The sequence below is a fragment of the Rosa chinensis genome, chromosome 2 (genome assembly GCF_002994745.2).
Source record: "Rosa chinensis cultivar Old Blush chromosome 2, RchiOBHm-V2, whole genome shotgun sequence".
NCBI classification, from domain to species: Eukaryota; Viridiplantae; Streptophyta; class Magnoliopsida; order Rosales; family Rosaceae; genus Rosa; species Rosa chinensis.
The window spans coordinates 10,906,237-10,930,474 of record NC_037089.1 but is presented as its reverse complement, the minus strand read 5'-3'; the positions used below and the strand labels follow the sequence as shown (position 1 = coordinate 10,930,474).

Here is a 24,238-nt window from a genome sequence, read left to right as displayed (position 1 = left end):
CGGCATTCAATTTGAGAAATTCCATGGTGGCCGTTTGAAATTATATATTACCAAACTGTGAGATGGTTTTTGACTGCCACTACTCAGACAGTAAATCAAATGCCGGGAAGAATGGAGTTGCCGGCAAGTTTCTGGAATTGCCACTAGCAGATCATAGTGTCTGCTAATGGCAGAGGCTGCAGCTGCTTGCTTGCTTCTTTACATGTTAGTCATGCAGAGAAATTTTGAATGAATTGCCATTTGGCTGACCAAAAATATGGTACTTACGAGTTAAAGACTGATATCAGAAAATACAGTAAAAGAGAGTACTTTTTAGAGAGAGGTGACCAAAAACATGTAGTATGCCTGTATACTATTCAAAGAACGGAATCCCTCCTGTATAAACTATAATGCCTGTGCTAGATGGTAAGAGGATTTGCATTGAGCTGAGGGAGGTATAACAAGATTCATCTGGCTACTGTGTAACGACTGATTAGAGAGAATTTACACAATAAAGGGACATGGTCTGCATTCTTATACACCCTGGAACTCTGCATTAGACCAGAAAAAGGATGGTCATATCAAAACCATGGTAATGGGAAGAGGAGGATAGTGAAGAGAAAGAAAGCAGAAGAGAGGTATGACACTATGACTATAGTAAGGCAGAGAAGCAGCTGAAGTCTGGCTGGTCTTCTTCGCGGATTCTGAAATAGAATGGTTGCGCAGTCCATGAGCAAAAGCAGGAGGCACATTGTAGGAGCGTGGTTTAAAAGGTAAGTATGTATGATGGTCCTCAGTGTCATAGCCTGCATTGCAGTAAAGAAACTTGGTCATGGAAAGAGATCATACATAAGGCCATGGAGAATAGGCGTGTGTGCATATAGATGAGTAACACATACAGTAAAACTTCTTCCAGCCCAGAACCTTTTTCTCTCTGTCAAATACAACATAGTAGCCTGTCATGAAGTTTTCTGTAGAGGGATCGATAGCTGAAGCATAAGCCAGCATTTAACAGTAAACAAATTCAATGCAACTAGATATTTATATTAAAGCAGGCTACTGTTTCAACTTTGAAGAGAAAGGAAGTCACAATTGCTGTTTTCTTATTCGTTGTTAAAGCCTATGTCATCAATCATTACGGATTACCAGCAGCAAAAGAAGCTAATAAACTGAGTAATTGTTGGCTTTAATTGAAGTAAATGAAATCCTAAGTTCCTAGGCATGTATTCCATTTGCATACTTTTAAGTTTAAAAATCTTACGTCCAATTATATTTAGTTCCAAACTCTTGACAACAGCCAGGGAATAGACCAGCTCGCTCTGCAAATCATTAGCAATGAAGATACTTAGTTACTTACCACTATTCCTGGTAAAAAACAAATAAAGTAATAACAAAACATTACCTCAGTGGAGATAACAATATTTGGATTGTATACTTCAAACTGGCTTCCACCTTTCATGGTTAAACTGACACCAGATATCCAACTAGCATTTGCATCTGGACTGCAAATGGAAAGAAGAGGAATTATTAAAAATAAAATACATGTAATCAGATTGGGAGTTAGAATAAAAAGAAAGCACAGACAAAAGACCTAAATGAGACCTCATGTCATAACAATATTCAAATGGAGTCCTTGAGTCAGGTGGACGACGCTTATCTCGAGCTTGTGAATTGAAGAAGCATTAATTATGAGTTATATATGGGTATTGATATATGTATGTAACCTCTGTGTGTGTGTGTGTGTAGAGAGGGGCAGCTTACACTCTCTGAAATCCTTGTATAAGTTGGGTCATCCAGATATGTGAAAGAAGTCCCAGAATCAAAAAGAGCAGTGAAATCAATGTCCATAATATTTGTCCCCACTCTAATTTGAGTTACACTGATGTTGTAGGTTGGACTACATGCATCACAAATAATGGGAGATAAAAACAATGTTAAGACATCCCTATAAATAACAATCGTATCATTCTGATCTCTCGAATAACTAGCATCAAAGTAACTGATATTCCCACTTACTGTGAAGGGTTATAATTAAATGGGGTCTCTTCCTGGTCAGGACTCCCTTGTCACCAAAATTGATTCTCCCAACTCCATCATGTCCAAAACACATGGAAAAGGAATCTGCGGTAAAGCCTTCCCGGGTTAAAATGCTAGGAACAGATATCTTCTCCACACCAAGACCAAACAAACCATTAGGAGCAGAAATATCCAGGAATGAACCACTTTGCACCTGGCCACAAGTTCAAAATTCACAATGCCCTTTCAGCTGAATACATGAGATTTTAATCCAAAACGAACGAAAGATTCCAAAAGCTTATAATATATACCACAGAACTCACCCAAAGGTAATGTATGCCTCAACATATTCGTCATGGCTATCTTCTGTTGTCAAGTGCAGAACATCCTCCACTAATATCCCAGACGTAGAAGTCTGATCAGAGACATAAGAGACCCTATAAGGGCAAGTGTTGAATGCTCCCAGACATTTATTACGCTGCATACACAACTTGTTATTGCAACAGACTTTCTTGCTAGTCGATGACCCTTTGGGGTCATATTTGCTGACCTTCTTCCACAGTAAATTGCACCCAATTACTCAAGTACTACACACAAAAGCCAGAAACAATAGTGCATGAATGCATTAAAACACTAATTCAACCATTCTTGTCCTCGAACTTAACAGTATAACAAGATATTGACTGTCAACCCTAAAACAAAGACACAAAAAGATGCATAGATTCCTCTTCCTAAGTTCATGATCAGTTTCAAATAAAGGTCAACCGTTAACAAGAATCCACATAATCAAACCGAAAAGACCCCCAAAATACTAATGACATTCTCATCAACACTACTTCAAACCCAACAATTCCACTATCCAAATAGCAATAGATACAAGTATTTTTCACACTAACAGAATTGAAGAAAGAAGAAAAAGAACCCAACTTAAACTTACAGGAGCATAAGCTGTTCCTTCACAAGGCACCCTGTAATTATAGAATGGATGTATGTATTTCCCAATTAACGGATTTGATCAATATGTCAACAACTTTAGAAATCAGTCTTAGGAGTGCAGATCTGTTCGCATCCTAATATAGGATTGCAGTTGAATTTGAATCCTAATTGAAATTGCAGATCTTTGATGACGTTATGATTTATTCAATTTGCCAAACCATCCAAAGTAAAATCATCACACATAACACAAGATCTGTTGACGCAGTAAAACCCTCCAAAGAGGTAAACAACTGCGGGCACTATGTCGGTGAACAATCCACTATATGAATAGGAAAGTACATAAAGATCTTACACAACTCATCTACTATAACCAATCTAGTGGGCAGCGGTGTCTTCTCGTCTTTGCTACTTTCAGATCAGCGAACTTGTTCTCCTTTGTCAATCTTGAGATGGCACAACTCTGACCTCGGTTGTCAATCACCTCAAGGCACAAATCATGCATGAACTACCAACACATATGAAGCATAAAACCAGAAAACTTTTTTGACAGAAAAAGCTTGGGATTTGATAATCCTTCAAAAGCTAAACAAGGAACAGCTTATGAAGGATTCTCACATGAAACTTTAGCTCAATGCTTTCTGAAGATAAAGGCAAAAAACTCTCAAGAAGGCAACGACCAAATATTCTGATCTGTTCCACACCTTGAACAACCCTAAGAGAAACATATATATAGGAGAGGACGAGCTAGGGTTTCTGATATACATGGGCTTCATGACTTCCTTTAAAAAGCATGGATTAAAATAGAATCATCATTTAGAAAAGCCCACACTACTACAAAAATTGAATCAGACCACACCTCTCAGACGACACATCATAGTTTTCTGTCGTCTGATTGATTTTTATTTTTTTGGACGTTGTTTTTATAAAATCTGTCGTCTGATATGGAATTTTGAACTAGTTCAGAAGACATTTAAAGACAAAACCATTGTATGACTCTAAAAACATTGAGCGGCAAGTTTCCCACCATGTCTATGGTGCCAAACGCCATCTCAAACCCCAAATTTTCCTCCAACATGTATTAATCATACGACGAGAAATAATAAAACTGTAGTCTGATTAATATGTCGTGTAGAAAGGAAGGAGACTTTCGACCATCATTTTTTTGCAACTCCCAAAAGAGGGAAGTCAAATTGATAGGAGACAAATTCCAAATTTAAAATGGTTGCATTCAAACCACATTTTTATAAAATTATGTTGTATGAGTCATTCTCCAAATCGATAGGAATTGGCCAGATCGATATAGGTCAGGCTTAAAACCCTAACACTTAAGGGAAAAAATAACAAAAAACTGAAAGCTCCTCACTCTCTCTCGATACCTACCCAGGACTAAAACCCAAAGCTCCCTCCTCGCTCGACAACGTCTCTCCAAAACCAAAACCTACGGCCAAACCCTCACTCTTTCCCTAAGCTTTCTAGGCTTTCAATTTTCAAATCCCCACCATCCTCCGCCTGGATCCCTAAATTTCAAATCCTCAATTTTGAAATCCCCAAGATCTCACTGAAGGTTTCAGTCTGGGCTCGGAGAAAAGAAGTGCAGTAATGCGTGGAGAGCCAACATAAACATGGAGGACATCCAAGACTTCTTCGAGCAGTCAACTAAAGATGCTTTCTCCTTGGAAATCTCTCTCGGATCCATTACCACCTTCAGCGACTCGATTAGGGTTTCATGTTTCGCTTCTTTCTCACTAATCTATCCATTACCACCCATAAGCGCCTTTCCTCCATTTCAATCTCATGGATTCGACAGCTTCATCGCTTCCCTATCGTCACTATTCTCGTTTGGAGCCTCCATCCCTAACCAAATCGGCGTCGCGACTTGCAAATCTTCAGCTTCGCTCCCTTTGCACGAACTACTGCTACTCTCGCCTTCGCCCAATCCAAGAACGTCCAAGACCCGCCTAGCCGATCGGTTTGAAATGCCCGATGAGTTTGGTCCCTTGTGTGCCCTCCCCAACTTCATCTACAAGTTAGTCCTGACCTCTTTCTTTCAATCTTTGTATAAGTCTTCCTCGATTTCTTTGGTTTTTTTATTATTTTAAATTTTTTATTTATTTATGATTTATGTTTGTGTTTGTGTTGATAGTGAATGATGATGATGGGGGTCGTCTGGAGAGAATTGGGTAGCTATTGAATGATCTAATCATGTGGAGAGATGTAGCAAGATCAATCCTTTGGTTTGGTTTGGGCTCTCTGTTCTTCTTGTTTTCTTACATTGCAGAAGGAGTGAACTTTAGGTGACTTCTCTTTGTCACTTTTCCCTCTTTTCTTCAAACTGTCATATGCTAACTGAAATCTTAGGTGTTGCTGTGGGTCTTTTTATTTCTAGTTTTGGGTGTCATAATTTGTTTGACTTTTGAAATTGGGGATGTTCTATGGAATTCATTGACAGCTGGTGTTGATGAGGGTTCTGAGCTTGATTGTGAAGAAACCAGACCTGCATAAGCAGTTATGCAGTATATGGAATCAATGTCTGATAGTAATATCTATGACCAATTTGTTCTGTGTTTGGATATGAAGCTTGAGCCACAACACCCGCTTTCTGCTTACAATCTTCCAGCTGATGGCCAGGAAGTGTTCATATTCACTAAAGCAAGGCTTTGTTTTTATACTAACTAAACTTTTATTGGTTTTTTCACTTTTTTGCTGAGACCTTAGCTTTAACAAGCTATCAAGGAACTGTTATCGTGGACTTGTTCAGGTTTTTTCACAAGCAGAGAATGCTCGAAATTCCTCGCAGTGTGATTTAATGATTATTGGAGATAATGCAGCTGCCAACACCTACCTGGTAATTGTACTCTTTGATCTTGTCTCTTTTATTTATGGCGTTATGATTGTGTATGTTCTGTAATGTAACACAACTTTGCCTACTGTGTGATGATTTGGTCCTTAAAGATAGAAAGCATAATGAGCATGGGGTTTTGTATCGAGATTGCTTGTTTGTGATGCATAGGTTTAGCATAATACAACATGAACCGATTAACAAATAGCAATATCTATATAATCAGTACTTGTTTGGTATAATTTCTCACTGCAAAATGTTTCTTTAGTGATTAAACATTTAAATTTTGAAATTGACTATAGACTTCAATGTAATCACTGTGATGGTTTTATATGCTTCCTTATGCATTTGTTATCTTGTTTGTTGTTATCCTTAATCTTTTGATTTTCTTGGGACCAATTGAGACAACATTTCGTCCAGAAACTACTACTTGTAGAGATTGATAGCAATGACATTCATCTTCTTAATTCTTTCTTCTCCAATTGGTCTATCAGTCTTCCAGGACCAGTTAATAAAAGATGTTTCTTAGTTGATTGCATGTGTAATTCTTTTTGCACTTTCCTACAAATATTTATCTACCTTAAGGGTTGACTGGTGAAAGCTATATTCAACCTCTGTTTTGCAGCTGTTCAGAAAACCTATATGTGCCACCTAAGATTTTTACTTAGCTTTCAGTAAAGTTGTCTTGCACTACATATATGTGACACTGAAGCCTTATCTGTTGCTAACATTGCAATCTTACAGACTATTGTATCCAACATCACTGAGCTTCATGCAAAGTTCGCGTTATGGAAATGAAAGTTCTATATTAGCCGTCACTGAAGGTTGCCAGTTTGAGCCTTTGTAGTTCCATCATATGCGTACTATTACTAAACTTTATTCTTCAATTATTTGCTTAAATTTCTCAGCTTTATCTGTGGAATAACTGTAGCTGAGTATGTGGGACTTGAGAATGAAATAAAATGGCGGCTGTGTACAATGAATATGTGGTACCCTTGGTGATATCTTCTATGCTGTTTGCAGTTTCCTTGCCAAAATAATCGTTGTGTTCTTCCCATTATGTTATTGCTTTTATTCCAGTTAGTGCTTGTGTAATGTAAAACTATCATGGAATATACTATTAGTCTTTGTTCCTCAATGAAATCATTCTGTACTTGTTAACATGTCAAGAATCCTACAGCTGTAGTGCCTTCATGAGTAACTTGGAGAATATCCCATGCTTGCTTTGTAGAGTAACAATGAGAAATAAGCTGAAATTTATCAGAGGATACCGCTGTGAAGATAGAGTTTAATGCTTTCTGATTATTTGTACTCTTGGTGTTCTCATCTATAGTCCATTCACTCATCGGCTTCTTAACTTTGGCTTCAACAGTAGAACAGCCATCTCCAATCTCTTTTGTCTCAACTTTTTCAGTCTTAGTTGGATGCTCCCAACCACTTTCAATAACAGCCCATACAGCTACATCCTTTGCCCACAAAAAAGCTTTCATCTTAACCTTCCATGCTGCATAGTTTGTTTTGTCATCAAGAAACGGAGGGTACTTGTTGACCCAGCTGCACGATCACTTATACCTTCCATTTTGTTTCCTTTGAGGATCTCACTAAGTCCGTTTAGTGACCTGCTCTGATACCAATTGTAATTACAGAATGGATGTATGTATTTCCCAATTAACGGAATTGATCAATATGTCAACAACTTTAGAAATCAGTCTTAGGAGTGTAGACCTGTTCGCATCCTAATATAGGATTGCAGTTGAATTTGAATCCTAATTGAAATTGCAGATCTTTGATAACGTTATGATTTATTCAATTTGCCAAACCATCCAAAGTAAAATCATCACACATAACACAAGATCTGTTGACGCAGTAAAACCCTTTAAAGAGGTAAACAACTGCGGGCACTATGCGGGTGAACAATCCACTATATGAATAGGAAAGTACATAAAGATCTTACACAACTCATCTACTAGAACCAATCTAGTGGGCAGCGGTGTCTTCTGGTCTATGCTACTTTCAGATCAGCGAACTTGTTCTCCTTTGTCAATCATGAGATGGCACAACTCTCACCTCGGTTGTCAATCACCTCAAGGCACAAATCATGCATGAACTACCAACACACATGAAGCATAAAACCAGAAAAAAATTTTGACAGAAAAAGCTTGGGATTTGATAATCCTTCAAAAGCTAAACAAGGAACAACTTATGAAGGATTCTCACATGAAACTTTAGCTCAATGCATTCTGAAGATAAAGGCAGAAAACTCTCAAGAAGGCAACGACCAAATATTCTAATCTGTTCCACACCTTGAACAACCCTAAGAGAAACATATATATAGGAGAGGACGAGCTAGGGTTTCTGATATACATGGGCTTCATGACTTCCTTTAAAAAGCATGGATTAAAATAGAATCATCATTTAGAAAAGCCTATAAAACAATTTAAGAAAGTTTGAATACTTTTGATTAAACCATCTTAAACAACGCAGATCAGTACAATAGGATTGCAAAGAGGATCGCATCCCAGAATAGGATTCAAAGGCAAGTTCAGTCCTAACCACTTTACAAGCATGCACATGTATGCAAGACATACCTGATTGATGAGAGTTGTGCATGAAGCTTGAAGCATTCCATTCTTTTAAAGATCCAAGAGTAGAAAGTTATTACATGAAAACATGACTCTTGGTTGTTGTGCTTAGGAAATGCGAATCAATTAAACATTGCACTAACACACCCAAAGCAGGTCACTCCCGGTATCAAGCGCTACCATAAACTTCATTCCCGGCGCCCCCAATTGCACCGTCGTGTAATGCAAACTACCAAAACAAAAAATATCAAATAGAAAATCCCTAATTTTCAAGAATCCCAAAATTTAAAAATTGAAACTTTGAGAAAATGAAACTAAAAATGGAAACGTACTATCCCGAAGAGGTGATCTGAAAAGTGGAGTTGTCGTCGGAGAAAGCGAGGGTGTCGGTGGACTCAACGAGCTTGCGGCCGCCGAGGAGGCGGTCGCGGTTGGCGAGTTCGGCGTAGTACTCGAAGCTTCCCTTCTCAGGGAGGTTGGTGGCGGCCACCGGAGAGAGCTTTCCGGGGGCCTCCGACCACTGCTTGAAGGGGTCGGAGAAGCGGTGGTGCATCTCGAAGCTGAAGACGCGGCCGTCGCAGCTGGGAAGAAGAAGGGTCAAGAAGATTGATGGGAAAACGAGGGAGATGGAGGCGAGCTTACGAAGAGTAAGCATTGGTGAGTTGAGTTTCTCTTCCTTGGTAAGCATTGGTGAAAAGATTGAATCTTTTTTGTGTAGAGAAAAAGAACAAGATTGAATCTATTTTAGGTTCAAATCTGAGCTCCCACATTTGCATTTGGGGGTGGGGAGATCATTACTTGATAGTTGGTGAGTGAGTGTGGGAGTTGGTGTGGGTCCCACGGGATTTAGTGACGGTTAAAAGTCGAGACACACACTTCTGAGAAACGGCGGTGCTTTTGGTGTTTTATCATGTGGGGCCGGGCATCCTCTGGTTGCTAAATAGGTTGAGCGAACTTCTATTTTTTGGAGCTCAAGCGCTTTTTTTTTACTTTGTCAAGAGGAACCCAAAGGCTTCCTAGGCCCAAGATAAACCCCTTTGGAGCATGTGAAACGCTGTAACTGTGCATTGCAACACAGTGCCTGGCCGCTTTGACCATTTCGGGGTTCGAACCTAGGTTGGGGAGCACACCTAACTAGGCAAGAACCACTAGGTCACTTGCATTGGTTGGAGCTCAAGAGCTTTAGTTTAACTGTTATTTTGTTTTCAGTTTTAAAAACACGTTACTAGGGGTGGGCGTCCGGACCCGAAAGACTGAAGACCCTACTCGGACAGAGCAAAAAAGCCCGATTCGGTTCTGTTTTAGTATGGAAAATCTCGGTTTGGTGCAAAGCCCGACCCGAATGTATATTTTTGGTTCAGTCTCTGGCTTCAAATATTCAGAGACTGAAAGCCCGACCCGACCCGATTTCTCCTCCATCTCAGTGAAACCATCTCCTCCCAATCCAGCTCCTCCTCCTCCTCCTAAACCTTTCCCCTCCATCTCAGCCTCTCGAAACCATCTCAACCTCTCGAAATTCTCCTCCCAAGCCAGCTCCTCCTCCTCCTCCATACTCAAATTTGCAGTGGCTCCTGAAGCAACCAAAGAAATACTGGAGTCCCCAGTCTCCACATATGAAGAAGCAGAATTTCAGTAAACACCCATAAACCATGTGAAACAAAGAAATCAAATTTGGGCTTTTGTTGGAAAGCAGAATTTCAGAAGAAACCCAGAACCTATATGAAACAAAGTATTAAAATTTAAGCATAGGACATGGGAACACAGAGAAAGGAGTTGCTTTGAGTAATCTTATCTTTGGAACCAGTGAAGCTGAGAAGGCAACAGTTGGGAATTGAAAGAATTTTTTTGGCCAGAAGGAATTCCAGATCCAACACAGACGCAAGATGTTGATTTGATGAATATATGGTAATTGGCTACTAATTGGTGAATAGAGAACTGCATAATGGGGATTGGGAAGGAAGAAAAAAGGAAAAAAAAGAAGAAAGAAGAAGAAGAAGAAGAAGATATGAAGTAGAATTGCAGAAGAAGAAGAATTGAAGAAGTGTCGAAGAAAACGACTAGAAAAGAAAGGGAGTATAGAAAGTAAAAGAGGGTTCTAGGTTCTATTTTGTTTTACTTCTACAGCCTAGGATGAAATAAATATAAGCTTTGCACATAATATATTGAGAGCGTCTCGTGCTCTAGTGGTTGGGAGCAAGGATTTCGTGTAAGAGGTCGGGGGTTCAAACCTCGCCTCTTACCGAATTTTGTGTATTTTGCATATTGGGCTCGAAAAGCCTGAAGCCCGAACCGGCTCGTTTGGGATCGGTTTCTGTCAGTTTTCATTTTCGAAAAAGCCCGAACCGGCCTGGATGGATTGTTTCGGGCTCGGTCTCGGTTTTACCAAATTCCGGACCCGGCCCGACCCGAGCCCAAGCCTACACGTTACTGTCTATTTGTTTTTTAATTTTAGTTGTTTATAAGCTTTCCCAAACGCAACCTTCGACTTCTGTAACAAGGAGAATGATGTAAGTGGCATTCTTTTTATGTTTTCGCTTATGTTATTTACTAAAATAAATAAATAAATAAGAAATTCGACATGAGCAAGGCATGTTCAATCTATTTACTTTAACTTATAATAAGTTATACGCCGGTACCATACAAAATTTGATGATCGGAAATCTTACCATGAGTATTGGTGGAGTTTTTCGTGTATTGGAGTTTGTTCTTAAGGGTGTTAAGAGCAAGTTCACCCGTTGGGTCACTTACTATTCACTACTTTTTAGTGTATATTTTCATTCTCTGAGTCACGAAATACGGGCACAGTGTGACCCAGGGCACGAAATACACTGTGCAGGTCACCATGGTGACCCAGAACACTGTACAGGGTGACCCAAGACACGAAATACACTGTGCTAGTGACCCAGAGGGTGAAATTAACACTAAAAAGTAGTGAACACCTAACGGGTGAACTTGCTCTAATAGAGTTTATTCTTATCATTACGACGACTTGACCAGACTTCCATAAGCGTTTTTGGGCCTGTTTGGTAGTATTACTTCTTGGAGAACAAAAGGCAATGAAAATGGACAAACTTCTGCAGTAGCAACAAGGGTCGTTTTTCCAGTTCTCTACTCGATTAAAACATGAGGTAGAGGTACTGGTGGACGCATCAGGCTTTCTGGGCAAATGATTCGAATGAGAGCTGTGGAAGACATGCATAACTGATTACTTGGTTTACTAGTTATTGAACGAAGAAAATAGTTTTCCTATGCTCATCAGTCGGAGCTAGTTAAATATGTTTTTCTGTGCTTATTGAACCAAAGAAGGTGTTGGAAATTTTGTTACTTTTTCTTTGATCAGGGTTAGAAGTTGCCTTGGTAGAAAAACTGAGAGCAGATTATCACAATCTTGTATACACAAAGATAAATCCGAGGTAATTAATTCATCTCATAATATATACAAAACTTAATACCCAAAAATTACACTTACAATACAAGCTTATACAAATTACTACTACAAAAAAAAAAATCATGAACCTGAAAAGTATTTTCAGGATACAATCTCCCAAGGAGTTGGGATTGAACACCATTTCTGAGGCTAAGCTTATACTGGAGAAGCAGATGTGAATCCAAATTTATCCGAAAGCTTTGTTCTGGTAAATGGTGAAAGAAGCTCCATTTGGTGAATGAACTGCACATCATGAACCAAAGGGTTGGGTGTTCTTCCTGGTGGAGAGCCTGAGTAACATGTTGGTGAACACTTGGTGCATAAAGGTTCTCTTCCATCAAATATTAGATCCTGTATAATTAATCCACAGGATTACTTTAATCTGTCATTTTATGTTGTCACTAAAATTCAGTAAGGATGAATATGCTGACCTTTTCACTGATCATGTTCAGAATTCCACTTCTTTCATCTGAGTTTTGTTGGCTGGTCACCAAAAATGAAACAAATTAACATCATTAGGGGGATAAAGTTTCTACAGTTTTTCTATGAAAATGAAATCCGAGTAATGTTTAAGCCCTTGTAGTTAGCCTAAATGATGAAAGGTGGTAGAGTTCGATCCCTTTCAATGTAACCATAAAAATCCAATTTCAATTGTTCATAAAACATAACATGGGAAGTGGAAAAAGTAAGGTAAATGTTACATGTAAAACAATGAGAAAAGATGAAATTAAACCTGTGCTTGTTACATCTTAAAGGCTTGAGGAATTCAGGTATGGCAGAGCCAACTCTGCGAGGCTTAGGGCAAAGAGGCTGGTTGTAAATGGTTGCAGAGCCAGCAAGCTTGTTTGCCTCAGCAGGACCTGAATCAAGAAGAAGGCTTTTGACTCCTAAATGAGGCATACTTTCTTTCCTTGGTGTGTTCTGCCTTCCCTTCATAACCAAAATTACACAGCTGAAGATTGAAGGAGAGGAAGAAGAAGAAGCAGAAAACCAAAGTCACAAGTATACAAGAAAAGAAAGGATTAACTTGTGACTGACAATTCAACTGTTGCTATTTATTTACCCTCATTGAAATGGTAATTAAGATATTCAACCTGTGTATTTATTTAAATAGTAACCACACATTTAAGAGAGGGAAGTGGGAAATTTTAGTAATAAGTGGAGGCCACAGCCACATTTGATTGAAGAGACCCTGTTCAACTGTGCAAGTATAGTAGAGACCCTCTTTGATGGAAATGAGTAATTTGCTTGGCCAGGAGTGGAGTTAGGAGGATGAATCTTGGCTTTTATCTCCTAATATTTCTCAATTTACATCTTTGCTTACCATTTATTTGGTCCAAAGTAAAACTTGCATTATCCGAATTATTGAATCATTCTTTATCCCCATTTTTGTGATCATGAAAAACTTACATGTTTTTCACATTCTCACACAAAATTTATGAACCTTCTTCTCTCTTGCAGGAGCCTAAATTCACTCGGTTAGTTCAGTTTGTTTCTTCTATTTCGTCGATGAAATGGTCTTCGTATCCTATGATGAGTTATTATCCCTCCATCATACTCAACTAATAGATTAGAGGCTCTACTCAAGTCAAGCAAACCGGAATCCTGCATTTCCAATTTATGGTAGATTCTTAACTATGATTTAAGAAACTTTACAACCAGTGACCAAGATTCGAAAATTTGAAAACACAACGACGAAGAAAGCTTTGCGCATAACCAAACCTAAAATTTTCACTATTGTTGAACAAATCTAAACGTACTGCCCATTATTCTGGCACAAAAAAACGGATAAACAAACTGAATGCACCATTGATTTTGGTTCGGTTTAGTCTCAAGTTATGCCTCCCTGAACACCAACAAAAAATACCAAAGAACTGAGCGTGTGAGGTAAGGCAAGATCTACCCCGGATTTGATCCGATCTAGGTCAAATCCAGGCAGGCATGGCCAAATCTGACAGTTAATAGACGCCGACGGTGCCTGTTCCTGAAATGCTGAAACTGAGTAAATAAAATAGATGATCTCCGTAGTAATCACCTTGGCCAATTTCTTGCAATCTAATCTCATGAACACGTAAGATAATCACAAAATGAACATCAGAGAGATTAGAGCACCTCCTCTCTCTTTTCCTTTTTTTTTTTTTCCTTTTTCTTTTCTTCATAATAACAGCAATATGCACAATAATTACAAAGGCAAGGTACAAGTTGAACTATTAGTGAATAAAGAAGTTGTACTGAAATTCTATGTGTAATACGTATCCCAATCAAACTTAGGCTGTGAAAAAACCTCATAATCAATGGGTCCATCCACAAAACTGTCTACAGTTTGTATGCCTTCCAAAACAGCAGGATGAAATCTATCATTGTGAGAAGGCAACAGTTTGTACATTACTAACACCCCAAGTGTGAATATTGCTTGCAGCTTTGTTGAATCTCCATGAACTGAAAAGAACAAGAGCATTGCCAGCAGGTACAAATCAACACAGAAACGCATGATGCTCAAGACTGTATCCATCAACTTCCCATCATTTCCAGCAGGAAAGCCGCGGACCCGATAGACAAACAGAAAGTTGTACTTATCAACCACATACCTGTACCCGAAATATATTGCACCAACCGGAACCATGAGTGGAGCAAATGAAGAATAGATAAATGTGAGGGCAAATATTGTCAAATTGAATGCATAATATTGCGCAAAATCGAATGTCTGCTTGGGGGCTGTAGAGGTTCTGTTGATGGGGTATTCAGAAAGATCATGTCCAGGCATATCCATTCCATTCAGCCTAGGAGAATCATAATATGTGTTCTCCACAATCAAGGGTCTTTGTAGAGTATCAGGCTCCTGAGTTTCTAATGGATACTCTTCACTTTGTTCTGGGACCAACTGCAGCATGTCATTCTTCCGGAACTTCTGAATCTTCCTTTTTATCCAAGGGATCGGAGCCAATAGATCAAATGATATCCCCAAAAACGTACTTGTAATCAAAAATGCCAGAGAGGAAAGGCAGGATCTTGACAAAAAAGATGCACTCATGTATTGCTCAATCCTCTTGCAATCTTCTCCATCCAAATAGCACCTTCCCATTTTTAGCAGGGCACTCTCTAAAGATGATTCAACCAGACCCTTAAGAAGAATAAGATTTACCAGGAAGAAACAAACCATCTTAAGAAGTGCGGCTCTCTGCTCTCCTGAAACTGTAAGATGTCGTTCAAACTTGGAGAGATAGGAAAGTGCTGATGGAATTATGATATACATGCTTATAAAAATAATGACATTGGGCATAAACTGAAAGATGAGGCTCCCTAGCCAGCTTGAGCTCTGAAACCAAGCTAACCACAAATCGGCATTGTCCATAGCTTCTGCATTTATGATCCGTCCAGCACTTTTCACAGCACTGATAATTGCAAGAGGAGAGCTAAAAAATAGAAGAATCAACAGTAAGCATGTATTCACAAGAACTCTCCGCAACTTCAGTGAGACCTTGGACGATCCCAAATGATTCCAATAAATGTCTGTTGCCAATGGTGCCTGCTCAACTTTCCAGTGATTTCTCTGTAAACGCAACTCCATGAGAGAAAAGAACTTCCCTATCCGCCTCTTCTTCTCATGTCGAAAGTCCTGAACCGCTTTATTAGCAGTGTACACATCCTTAAACACCACAAATGCAACTCCAGCACCCACTGCACGGCCTTCTTTATAAGCAGCCAGTTCAGTCTCCAATTCAGCTCTCGATTCCTGCAACTCTCCTAACCTCCTATCATCCGTGTAACCCAAGCTAGCCACAGCATGATGCCCTAAATCCTTCACCTTCCTCCATAGATTAAAAGCCCAGCTCCATGCTCCCTCCGACAAAGCCGGTCCATATCCATTTTCTATACTCTCATCAGGCAAGAGCCGGGAGTCAATTTTCGCAACCAACCAAGCAATTTCATGCCTAACCTTAACCAACTCCGACGCTAATTCTTCCAATGCACACAAATCCATTGGCAAAACAACCTTATAAACCTTGCCAGGATACTTATGCTGAAAATACTCATGCAACACAGTCCCATCACTCCCTATAGTTTTTGGTATCCCCTGCACCATTATAGTAAAAAGAGCTGTGGAATCCGAACCTGGGTCACTCATATTCCCATTCCCATCCCTAATCCTAGTGATCTTCAACCTTGACTCTATAGCAGAAATACCAAAATGCACGAAAACAACAACCACAACCAGAAAAACAAAATGCACCCAAAGTAAAGCTGAACCTTTCTCGATATGGTTTATCGTCGTCTGCGAGAATTGATCGCCGAGCACGGCCGTCCCGGCGTAGAGATTCAACGGAAGCATGACCAGCACGGCGAGGACGGCGAGGGAGAGCAGCAGGCCGCAGCTGCCGCCTTCGATTAGGAGAAATTGGGCGGCGTCGGCGCCGCAGTGGCGGGCGATTTCGCGGCCAGTGGCGTGCCAGACGGCGAGGAGCTTGGCTGCGAGGGCTGAGGGTCCCGGCATGCGGCGGTGGTCGGAGCGGAGCTTGACGAAGAGGAAGATGAAGAGGCAGAAGAAGGAGCCGATGGCGGAGATGTTGAGGAGGTACTGGATGTTGCCGTACCAGGCGGCGTAGTCGCCATCGCCGGGGGACGGCGGAGGAGAGAGAGTGTCGTTCATGGAGGAGCTAGGGTTTGGAAGTAAATTGGGTTGAGGAATTAGGGCTGGAACAACCAGAATTTGGGATTCTTTTGGTGGGATTGGAAGTAATTGAAGCTCAATTGAATTGGGTCTTTCTTCATGTGGGGAATCGAACTCGATTTAGGGGCGAATTCGTGGAGGGTTTGGGTTGAGGGTTTTGAGAATTTGGGTGTGCAGGTGATGAGGAAGACGAAGAAATTAAAGGAAAAAAAAAGAAAATTGGGAAAGAAAAAAATCCTGACTTTGGGAGTGGAGAGTCCAGAGTCCGCAAAGAATAAAATTGGCCCAAATCTAGAGACTTAAGAGAGAGTTCGAAATAAATAGTTAAGAGTATTGCTTAGTTTATTTTTCGGTATTTCCTTTTTCAATATTTTGTACCTAGTTAAATGTATAAATTGTATAGTATGAAGATATAAAATGTAATATTGCTTTATCACTAATCAAAACAAGCTCTTCTCAATTTTTGGGGCTCTCTCCAAAACCCTAGGTCGGCGGCAGGTTTTTGCACTGAGAGATCGTCATTGTTCTAAGGCGGCCTGAGCATAGGTCTCGCCTACGCCGCCCGGTCTGCTGCTGTACCAGGATTGATGCTAACATTCCGAGAATCTGGAGGAGTGTTGCTCGGAGTTCTTGTAGGCTGGTTTTTGGCTTCTGATTTCGAGTGGAAATCTCTGGGATGCGATGCCATGTGGTGCATGATCGAAGGACCTCGTTTGATGCTCCTGGGTAGACGTGACTAGGATCGGCGGGGCAGGTTAGCGGCGATGCGGGTCATGGCAGCTTGGTTCGTGGGTTTTGGTCATAGAGTTTCAATTGTGGCGGCGAGGATCATGGAGGAGCAATTGTGGCAGCGTGGGTCGACGGAACTGCACTGGAACTGCAGTGTTGGTTCAGCGTTTGCTGGAGATGGAGGCTGGGTCTGGGACAAGCCAAACCTAATGGGCTTGGGCGGGCCTTCTCTTGGAGTTGCTCTAGACTGGTTATTTTTGGGCTAGGGTTTTTTGCCCTAGGCCCAATTTTATGGTTTTTTTAGTTTTGTCTAAATTACAATAATTCCTTGTATTAGGAAGCTAAGCAATTGTGCTTTTTTAAGTACCTCTAGAGTAGTATCAAAGGAGGATCTCCGCTACCTTTACATATTTGAATGTATAATGAGTAGGTCTATTTCTATATACCACTGTGAGTACTACTACTGTCTTCTTGTTTGTCTATGTCCTTAAATGGCAGCGGAAGAGTATGTAACGCCCAATTCTATCTTGAGTTGAATGATATTATCGCCCCTCGGGCTAATTCAAGAAAAAAAAAAAAGATATAAAATGTATTTCCTTTTTCAATATTTTTGCTAAGCGTGAATGTGTGATTATATATATATATGACGTCTTTAAACTCGTAAAGTGAAAATGTTTTTATTTTTGAGATGTTTTTCTTTAATGAATACCAAATTGGGAGAGAATTTGATGTGTTTTCATTGATAATAGGGGTATCTTTATATAGAGGATTACAAGCATAGAAGTAGAGTTGTACATGGAAACATAATCGTATAATGATTGGATATCTATGAATATCTCTAACGTAAACCCTATTACAACTTGCACAAGTAATCTAGAGTTTGGGCCAGACACATATTCTGGATTTATTTGAACACTCCCCGTTGTGTCGCCCAAACGTGGTGCTCCTCTCGTCACCTCATTAAAAACCTTGCCAAATAACAAAAATCCTGTGGGACAAAAATAACCTCGGTCGAAGGGGAAAAAGAGCACAACACACCCTTCATGTTTCGAGATCAACATGTGGACATTTTCCCCTGATGACTGTGTCTCCCCCTGATGACTATGATCATGGAAATTCAGATAACTTTCGCAAGCCAATGCTTGTAACATGTTTCTCGAACATGAATTTGGGTAATGACTTAGTAAACAAGTCTGCCACATTATCCTAAGATCGAACCTGATTCACTTTAATCTTGAAGAGCTTGTGTTGCTGCTGATTGTAGAAGAACTTAGGCGATATATGCTTGGTGTTGTCGCCTTTGATATAGACTTGCTTCATTTTTTCAATGCAAGCAGCATTATCCTCATTGCTTAAGTTCATCTGTGGTAGACTTCAAACCACAATTGCTTCGAACATGCGTAATTATGGATCTAAGCCATATACATTCACGAACCGCTTAGTGAAGAGCAATAATCTCTGCATGGTTCAAAGAAGTAGCGACTATGGTCTATTTAGTAGACCTCCAATATATCGCGGTCTTACCAATGGTGAACACATAATCAGTTTGGGAACGATCTTTAATTGTGTGGGTCAGAGAGACACCCTGCATCAGCAAAACCTTCCAAAACACTTATGTCATTTTGTGATGGGGAGAGAGAACGCAGACCACTGTCGGGGGCATTCTTAACATATGATGGGTCTGAATCTATTGTCTCTCTGTAGGGATAGAACAAGCCCATATCAATCGTACCACTTAGATATTAAAAGATATCCTTAACACCAGTCCAATGGTGTCGTGTTGGCGTAGAGCTATGTCTAGCTAACAAGTTCACGGCAAATGAGATGTCCAGTCTTGTGCATTGAGATCGATAAGTACAATAATGCGCCTATTACACTTAGGTAGGGCACTTCTGCCTTGTACTTAAATAGGCATTTGCCAAGCATAATTAGCTATAATGAGCTATGCTCATCCTACCGCCAACGGTACCAATAACCACCAAGGGTGTGATCTACGGAAACACAGCAATACAAGCTATCAGCGGAGCCCTGGCTCACCCTCAGATCACCGTTGACGCGCCACACCAAGACAACATCAGAAGCTCTAGAAGCTGGGAACTAAACCACCTTAGTCCCACATCGAAAAAATGGAAGATGTCAGCCTCTTCCCTACCTATAAAAGGTTCTCTCCTATCTCCTCATTAATTATGCATTTACTACTCACTGTTATGTTGTCAATACAAATACATTGACTAACTTAGGCATCGGAGAAGAGAAGACCGCCCAACGCGGTCTCCCTCTGACGCCCTTTGTATTTTGCTTGACAGATAGCGGAAGCTATGAGAAAACCACAAGTAGCGGTCCGATGGACGTACCAGCGTTAACCAAGATTTAGCTACCGCTGAATCTCAGATATTAACATTGGCGCCATCTGTGGGAATCCTCGAACAAAATGCCATCCCACCACAATAGTCACCATGACTAACAATAACGGGGGAAACGCTGAGGAGCAAGCGGATCAATTTGCCAACCCTCATCCCACCAACCCCACGGCTAACATTAACCCAGCGGTTAAAATTAACAGGGCACTAATCAACACTTCAGTCAACCTTAGCGCGGAACCCCACGGCTCATCTCAGGTCCCGCTGACTCAAACTATAGCGGAGACCCAACCGGGCAGCAGTCGCCCACCAGGCCAGGATCTCGCCGCCATGTATGAGCTGGCATTGGCGGACCTCCACAAGGCAAATAGGGAGCGTGAACAAGAGCGCAGAGAGAAGACTGAGGACCAAAAGCAAGTGGCCACACTGATGTCAAAATTCGACGAACTGAAAAAGGTGCTGGAGGCAAACGCTAACCCAACACAAAGAGAGCAATCGCGGAGCACCAGACGTAGTCGACCCAATTCCGGCAGATTGGTACCCGTACCAATCATACAGATGCAGGTGCCGCTGAACCCACCAGAACAGTTAGGAATGGGCCCACCTCCTCTGCCCCGACTCATGTTGGAGAAAGAAGCAGAGTCACAACCGCATACCAACCGCTCGGCAGCTAGGGCTAGAACTGAAGGTAATCCACCTGTCCCCAGGCGGGAACTGGTCCAATGGAATCTCAAGCAGGGCCAGTTGGCGACACAATCGCCCTAATCCTAGAAAGGATGCAGCAATTAGAGCAAAGGCTAATCCAGGCGGAGGTAGGCGCCCCAACGCCAATTCCAAATCCTCTCTTTGCGTCCAGGCCAGGGCCATTCACCGCCAGCATCCTGCAAATCGTCAGACCAGCACATGCAAAGACACCAAAAAAAGGATTATGGCGGCATGACTGATCCCTTCGTCCATATGGACGCATTCAAAAAAGTCACTAACAACAAGGGATTTGATGATGCCACACTCTACCACTTGTTCAGCGAAACGCTAGATAATGAGGCAATGAGCTGGTTATTTGAATGCCCACGGGGATCCATCGACTCATTCCATGCACTATCAAAATGCTTTCCTTTCTTGGTTCATCCTGCTGGCCGCAGGACATCACACCACTACTAAACTGTTCAACGTTAAGTAGGGGGCAGAGCAAACTTTGAAGGCATTTGTCACCAGGTGGCGAGCGGCGGCATCTCAATGTCGCGATCTTGATAAAACAATGGCATTAGCAGCCTTCAAGCAGGGACTCCTAAAGGGACCATTTCTCTATCATATCAATTACAACCATCCAAACGCTGCATATGACCATGTCATGAGCAAAGCCGTCATCCATGTACAGGCATAATTCATCACATATGGAGAAACCCCACCATCACCACCAACACCGACAAAGTCCACTCAGCCCTCCTTCAGCCATCAGGAAACCGCTAACAAAACTACTGCTACGCCGCCAACCGATAAGAAGAGAGAGTGGCAACGGGGCAACTACTAGAGCAAGCGGCAAAAGGACCAGCATTACAATAAGGGCAACCACTCATCCCATGGAGATAACAGTAACAAACAGACGAAGTCCTCTCAGCGGTACGCAGTGTTTACAGTTCTTACAGCCTCGTATGAAGAGATATACGATCAATGTGAAGACCAGATCCCACCGCCACCCCCAAGAAAGTACCCAAGAGTGGGAAAACCAAGAAACACCGGCAAGTGGTATAAATAACATGAGGATAGCGGTCAGAACACCAACAATTGCAACACTCTCAAAACAGCTATTGAGACTTTGTATCGTGATGGTAAGATGGGTGCGCCAACCGCCACATGTGGCCGCTAACATTGAGGACATGCGCCGCATCAACACCATCGATGGTGGTGCTCCAATCACCAACATGTCTCATAGGGCAAGAAAGCACTATACACGAGCTAACTACCCCAAAGAAATTTGCAACATTCGCTATGAGAGATTCGCTAAACTCCCAAGGTCTGGTTGGGAACCCATTACGTTCTCAGAGGACGAAGAGCGTGGAGTACATCTACCCCACGATGATCCATTCTTGATCGACGCCATGCTCGATAAATGGTCAGTGGGAAGAGTCCTTGTCGACAGCGGATCCGCTGTCAACGTCATATTCAATGGCTGCTACAACCAACTCCAGCGACATAGGAAATTACTCCAGAATCATGAGCCATTGTTCAGTTTCTCTAGTGACGTCACCCAACCGCTAGGTTCTAACTACATGCGTCTAGTCATCGGCGCTAGTCCATGTACAGCGGAAATACATACGGAGTTCATCGTTGTCCATTGCTTCAGTTCATAGAATGCCATCATTGGTCGACCGACACTCAACAAACTAAAGTGCATCATAGCCGGATACATGTTTCTCATGAAGTTCCCAACACCCAAAGGGGCATGCTGTGTGAAAGGAAGTCAACAGTTGTCACGAGAGTGTTACTCAACAACGGTGGCACGGTCGACACGCCGCCATGAGATCCTAATAGTAGGAAACCATGTACTAGCGGCCAATATTTTTGAGGATCCTCAGGATAACGAGGAGAAATAGGTCAAAAAGGAACATGTCAAACCAGAGACATCCTTGATGGTTATCAGCATCTCCGATGAGCACCTTGAGCGGACGGTCCACATCGGCGCTCAGCTAGCCCCAGAGATAGCGGCCGAACTCACTCAGTTTCTACGTGACAACGCCGCCGTCTTTGCATGGTCCTACGCTGATATGTCGGGCATCTCCCCTGTGATCATCACACACAAGTTGAGTATCAAACCATCCTTCTATCCTGACAAGCAGCGGCGAAGAGCCTTCGATAAAGAGAGATATCGTGCAATAGGGGAGGAGGTTGCTAAGCTTTAGGGCATTGCGTTCATCCGCCAGGTCAATTATCCCCAGTGGATTTCCAACCTGGTCATGCTCAAGAAACCTAGCAGAAAGTGGCGAATGTGTGTCGACTTCAAAGGTCTTAACAAGGCATGTCTAAAGGATAGCTTCCCGCAACCCCACATTGATTAACTTGTCGATGCAATCGTTAGACACGAGCTGCTCAGCATGATGGACGCCTTCTCCGGCTATAATCAGATCAAGATGCACCCTGGCGACCAGGAATGCACCACCTTCACCACCGACAAGGGCCTATACTGTTACAATGTTAAGCCTTTCGGTTTGAAGAACGCCGATGCAACTTATCAGCGTTGATGAATGCCATGTTCGTTGAGCATCTCGGCAAGATAATAGAGGTATACGTGGACGACATGTTGGTCAAAAGCATCAAAGCCAGAGGACACGTGGCAAACTTCAGTATCATATCCGCAATTCTCTTGGCTTATGGTATGTGCCTCAACCCAGAAAAATGTTTCTTTGGCGTCACCGCTAGCAAATTTCTGGGTTACATCGTCAGTGAACGGGGCATATAGGCTAATCCTGACAAGGTGCAAGCCATCCTCGTCATAAAGGCTCCAGAATGGAAGGTGAACGTGCACAGCCTCCAAGGCAAACTAACCGCCCTCTCTCGGTTCATCTCTAGACTCACTGACAGGTGCCTCCCATTTTTCAAAGATCTGAAGAGGACCCACAAGAAAGAAATTGACTGGACACCAGATGATACGCTAAAAGTAAGCGTATAATTTAACCCTGAAAATGTCATCGTTAGCATACGGTAAATAGGGATCGTTCAAATCCGGGGATTGAGGGTACACCTGTCATTGTAAAACAAATAAAGAATTAAAATAGAAACGAAGTATAATATTTACAAAAATATATAAAAGTAACGAAATTAAGGGGGGTTTTAACATTAGGGTTTCGAAAATTAAACTAAATAAAAGTAAGAAAATACAAAAACACATATACAAAGGTGGAACGTAGGAAACAAAGATCAAAACCAATTCCATATTATCAAATTCGATTAGAACCCAATAATTGATCATCTAAGTCATGAGAAAGAAGTTGATCATGTAAAACATGTAAAGCAAATGATTTTCCATATTTTACTTTCTTTTACTAATTAACCTAAGTGAAAACACCTAGATCAATCCTATTAAACATGCAATCAAAGTCTAGAAAGCTAGCTAATCAAAACATGTTCAATGCAAAACACATAGAGAAAGGTTATCAACTTAAGTGCACAACCTAGTATGAATAAGTTTATCTATTTGCAATCATTTTCAATTGAATTTGATTTTAGTCCAAAGCCTTTACTACTTTCGATCTAGGTTCACAAAACTATTAGGTGAATTGTTTAGCTAAATCTAGCACCAATTACATGCAAATCCTATAAGTGTCGACCCAAATAAGATAAACATATAAAAGATTTCTATCAAGCAAATTCAATCTAACAAACTCACATAAGCAACTTAGAATCACAATTATGGAATTCGAAATCTTTATTTAATCATAGAAATTGAGCATAAACTTTGCCCTAAACGTTATATGTTAACTAGAACAAAATCATACGAATTCAAACAAGGAAAACCGAAAGAGGTTACAAGGAAAAAGGTTGAATTACACCGTGAATGGAGATGGTGATGAAGAACTTGAACGTTGAACTATTGAATCTTGGAAGCAAGCTTCAAAACTCACGACTTCAAGGTGGATTATGGAGGGATGCTCACTGCTTCTTCTTCCTTCTTCCTCCCTTGCTTGAAAACGCAGACTTGCACTA

General features: G+C 41.2%; 2 protein-coding genes and 1 pseudogene across 2 annotated transcripts; all 3 read right to left on the bottom strand.

The window, feature by feature from the left end:
• Positions 1-307: 307 nt before the first annotated feature.
• Positions 308-9,040, bottom strand: LOC112183684 (annotated as a pseudogene).
• Positions 9,041-11,761: 2,721 nt separating this feature from the next.
• Positions 11,762-12,942, bottom strand: LOC112186926. Its single transcript, XM_024325493.2, has 3 exons — positions 12,513-12,942; positions 12,211-12,262; positions 11,762-12,130 (listed from the first exon to the last, which is right to left on the bottom strand). The coding sequence occupies exons 1-3, from the start codon at positions 12,713-12,715 to the stop codon at positions 11,936-11,938; spliced, it is 450 nt and encodes a 149-aa protein (XP_024181261.1). The 5' UTR covers positions 12,716-12,942; the 3' UTR covers positions 11,762-11,935.
• An 865-nt stretch (positions 12,943-13,807) lies between these two features.
• Positions 13,808-16,811, bottom strand: LOC112186925 (CSC1-like protein At4g35870). Its single transcript, XM_024325491.2, has one exon. It carries the CDS (start codon positions 16,425-16,427, stop codon positions 14,019-14,021), a length of 2,409 nt encoding a protein of 802 aa, XP_024181259.1. The 5' UTR covers positions 16,428-16,811; the 3' UTR covers positions 13,808-14,018.
• Between the last annotated feature and the right edge of the window lie 7,427 nt (positions 16,812-24,238).

Excerpts from the sequence above, each read along its gene's own strand:
- LOC112186926 (XM_024325493.2), bottom strand. The coding sequence starts at position 12,715 with ATGAAGGGAAGGCAGAACACACCAAGGAAAGAAAGTATGCCTCATTTA. Across the intron at positions 12,263-12,512 it reads TTAAGATGTAACAAGCACAG|CCAACAAAACTCAGATGAAA; the intron begins GTTTAATTTCAT and ends TTTGGTGACCAG. Across the intron at positions 12,131-12,210 it reads TGAACATGATCAGTGAAAAG|GATCTAATATTTGATGGAAG; the intron begins GTCAGCATATTC and ends TTAATTATACAG.
- LOC112186925 (XM_024325491.2), bottom strand. The coding sequence starts at position 16,427 with ATGAACGACACTCTCTCTCCTCCGCCGTCCCCCGGCGATGGCGACTAC.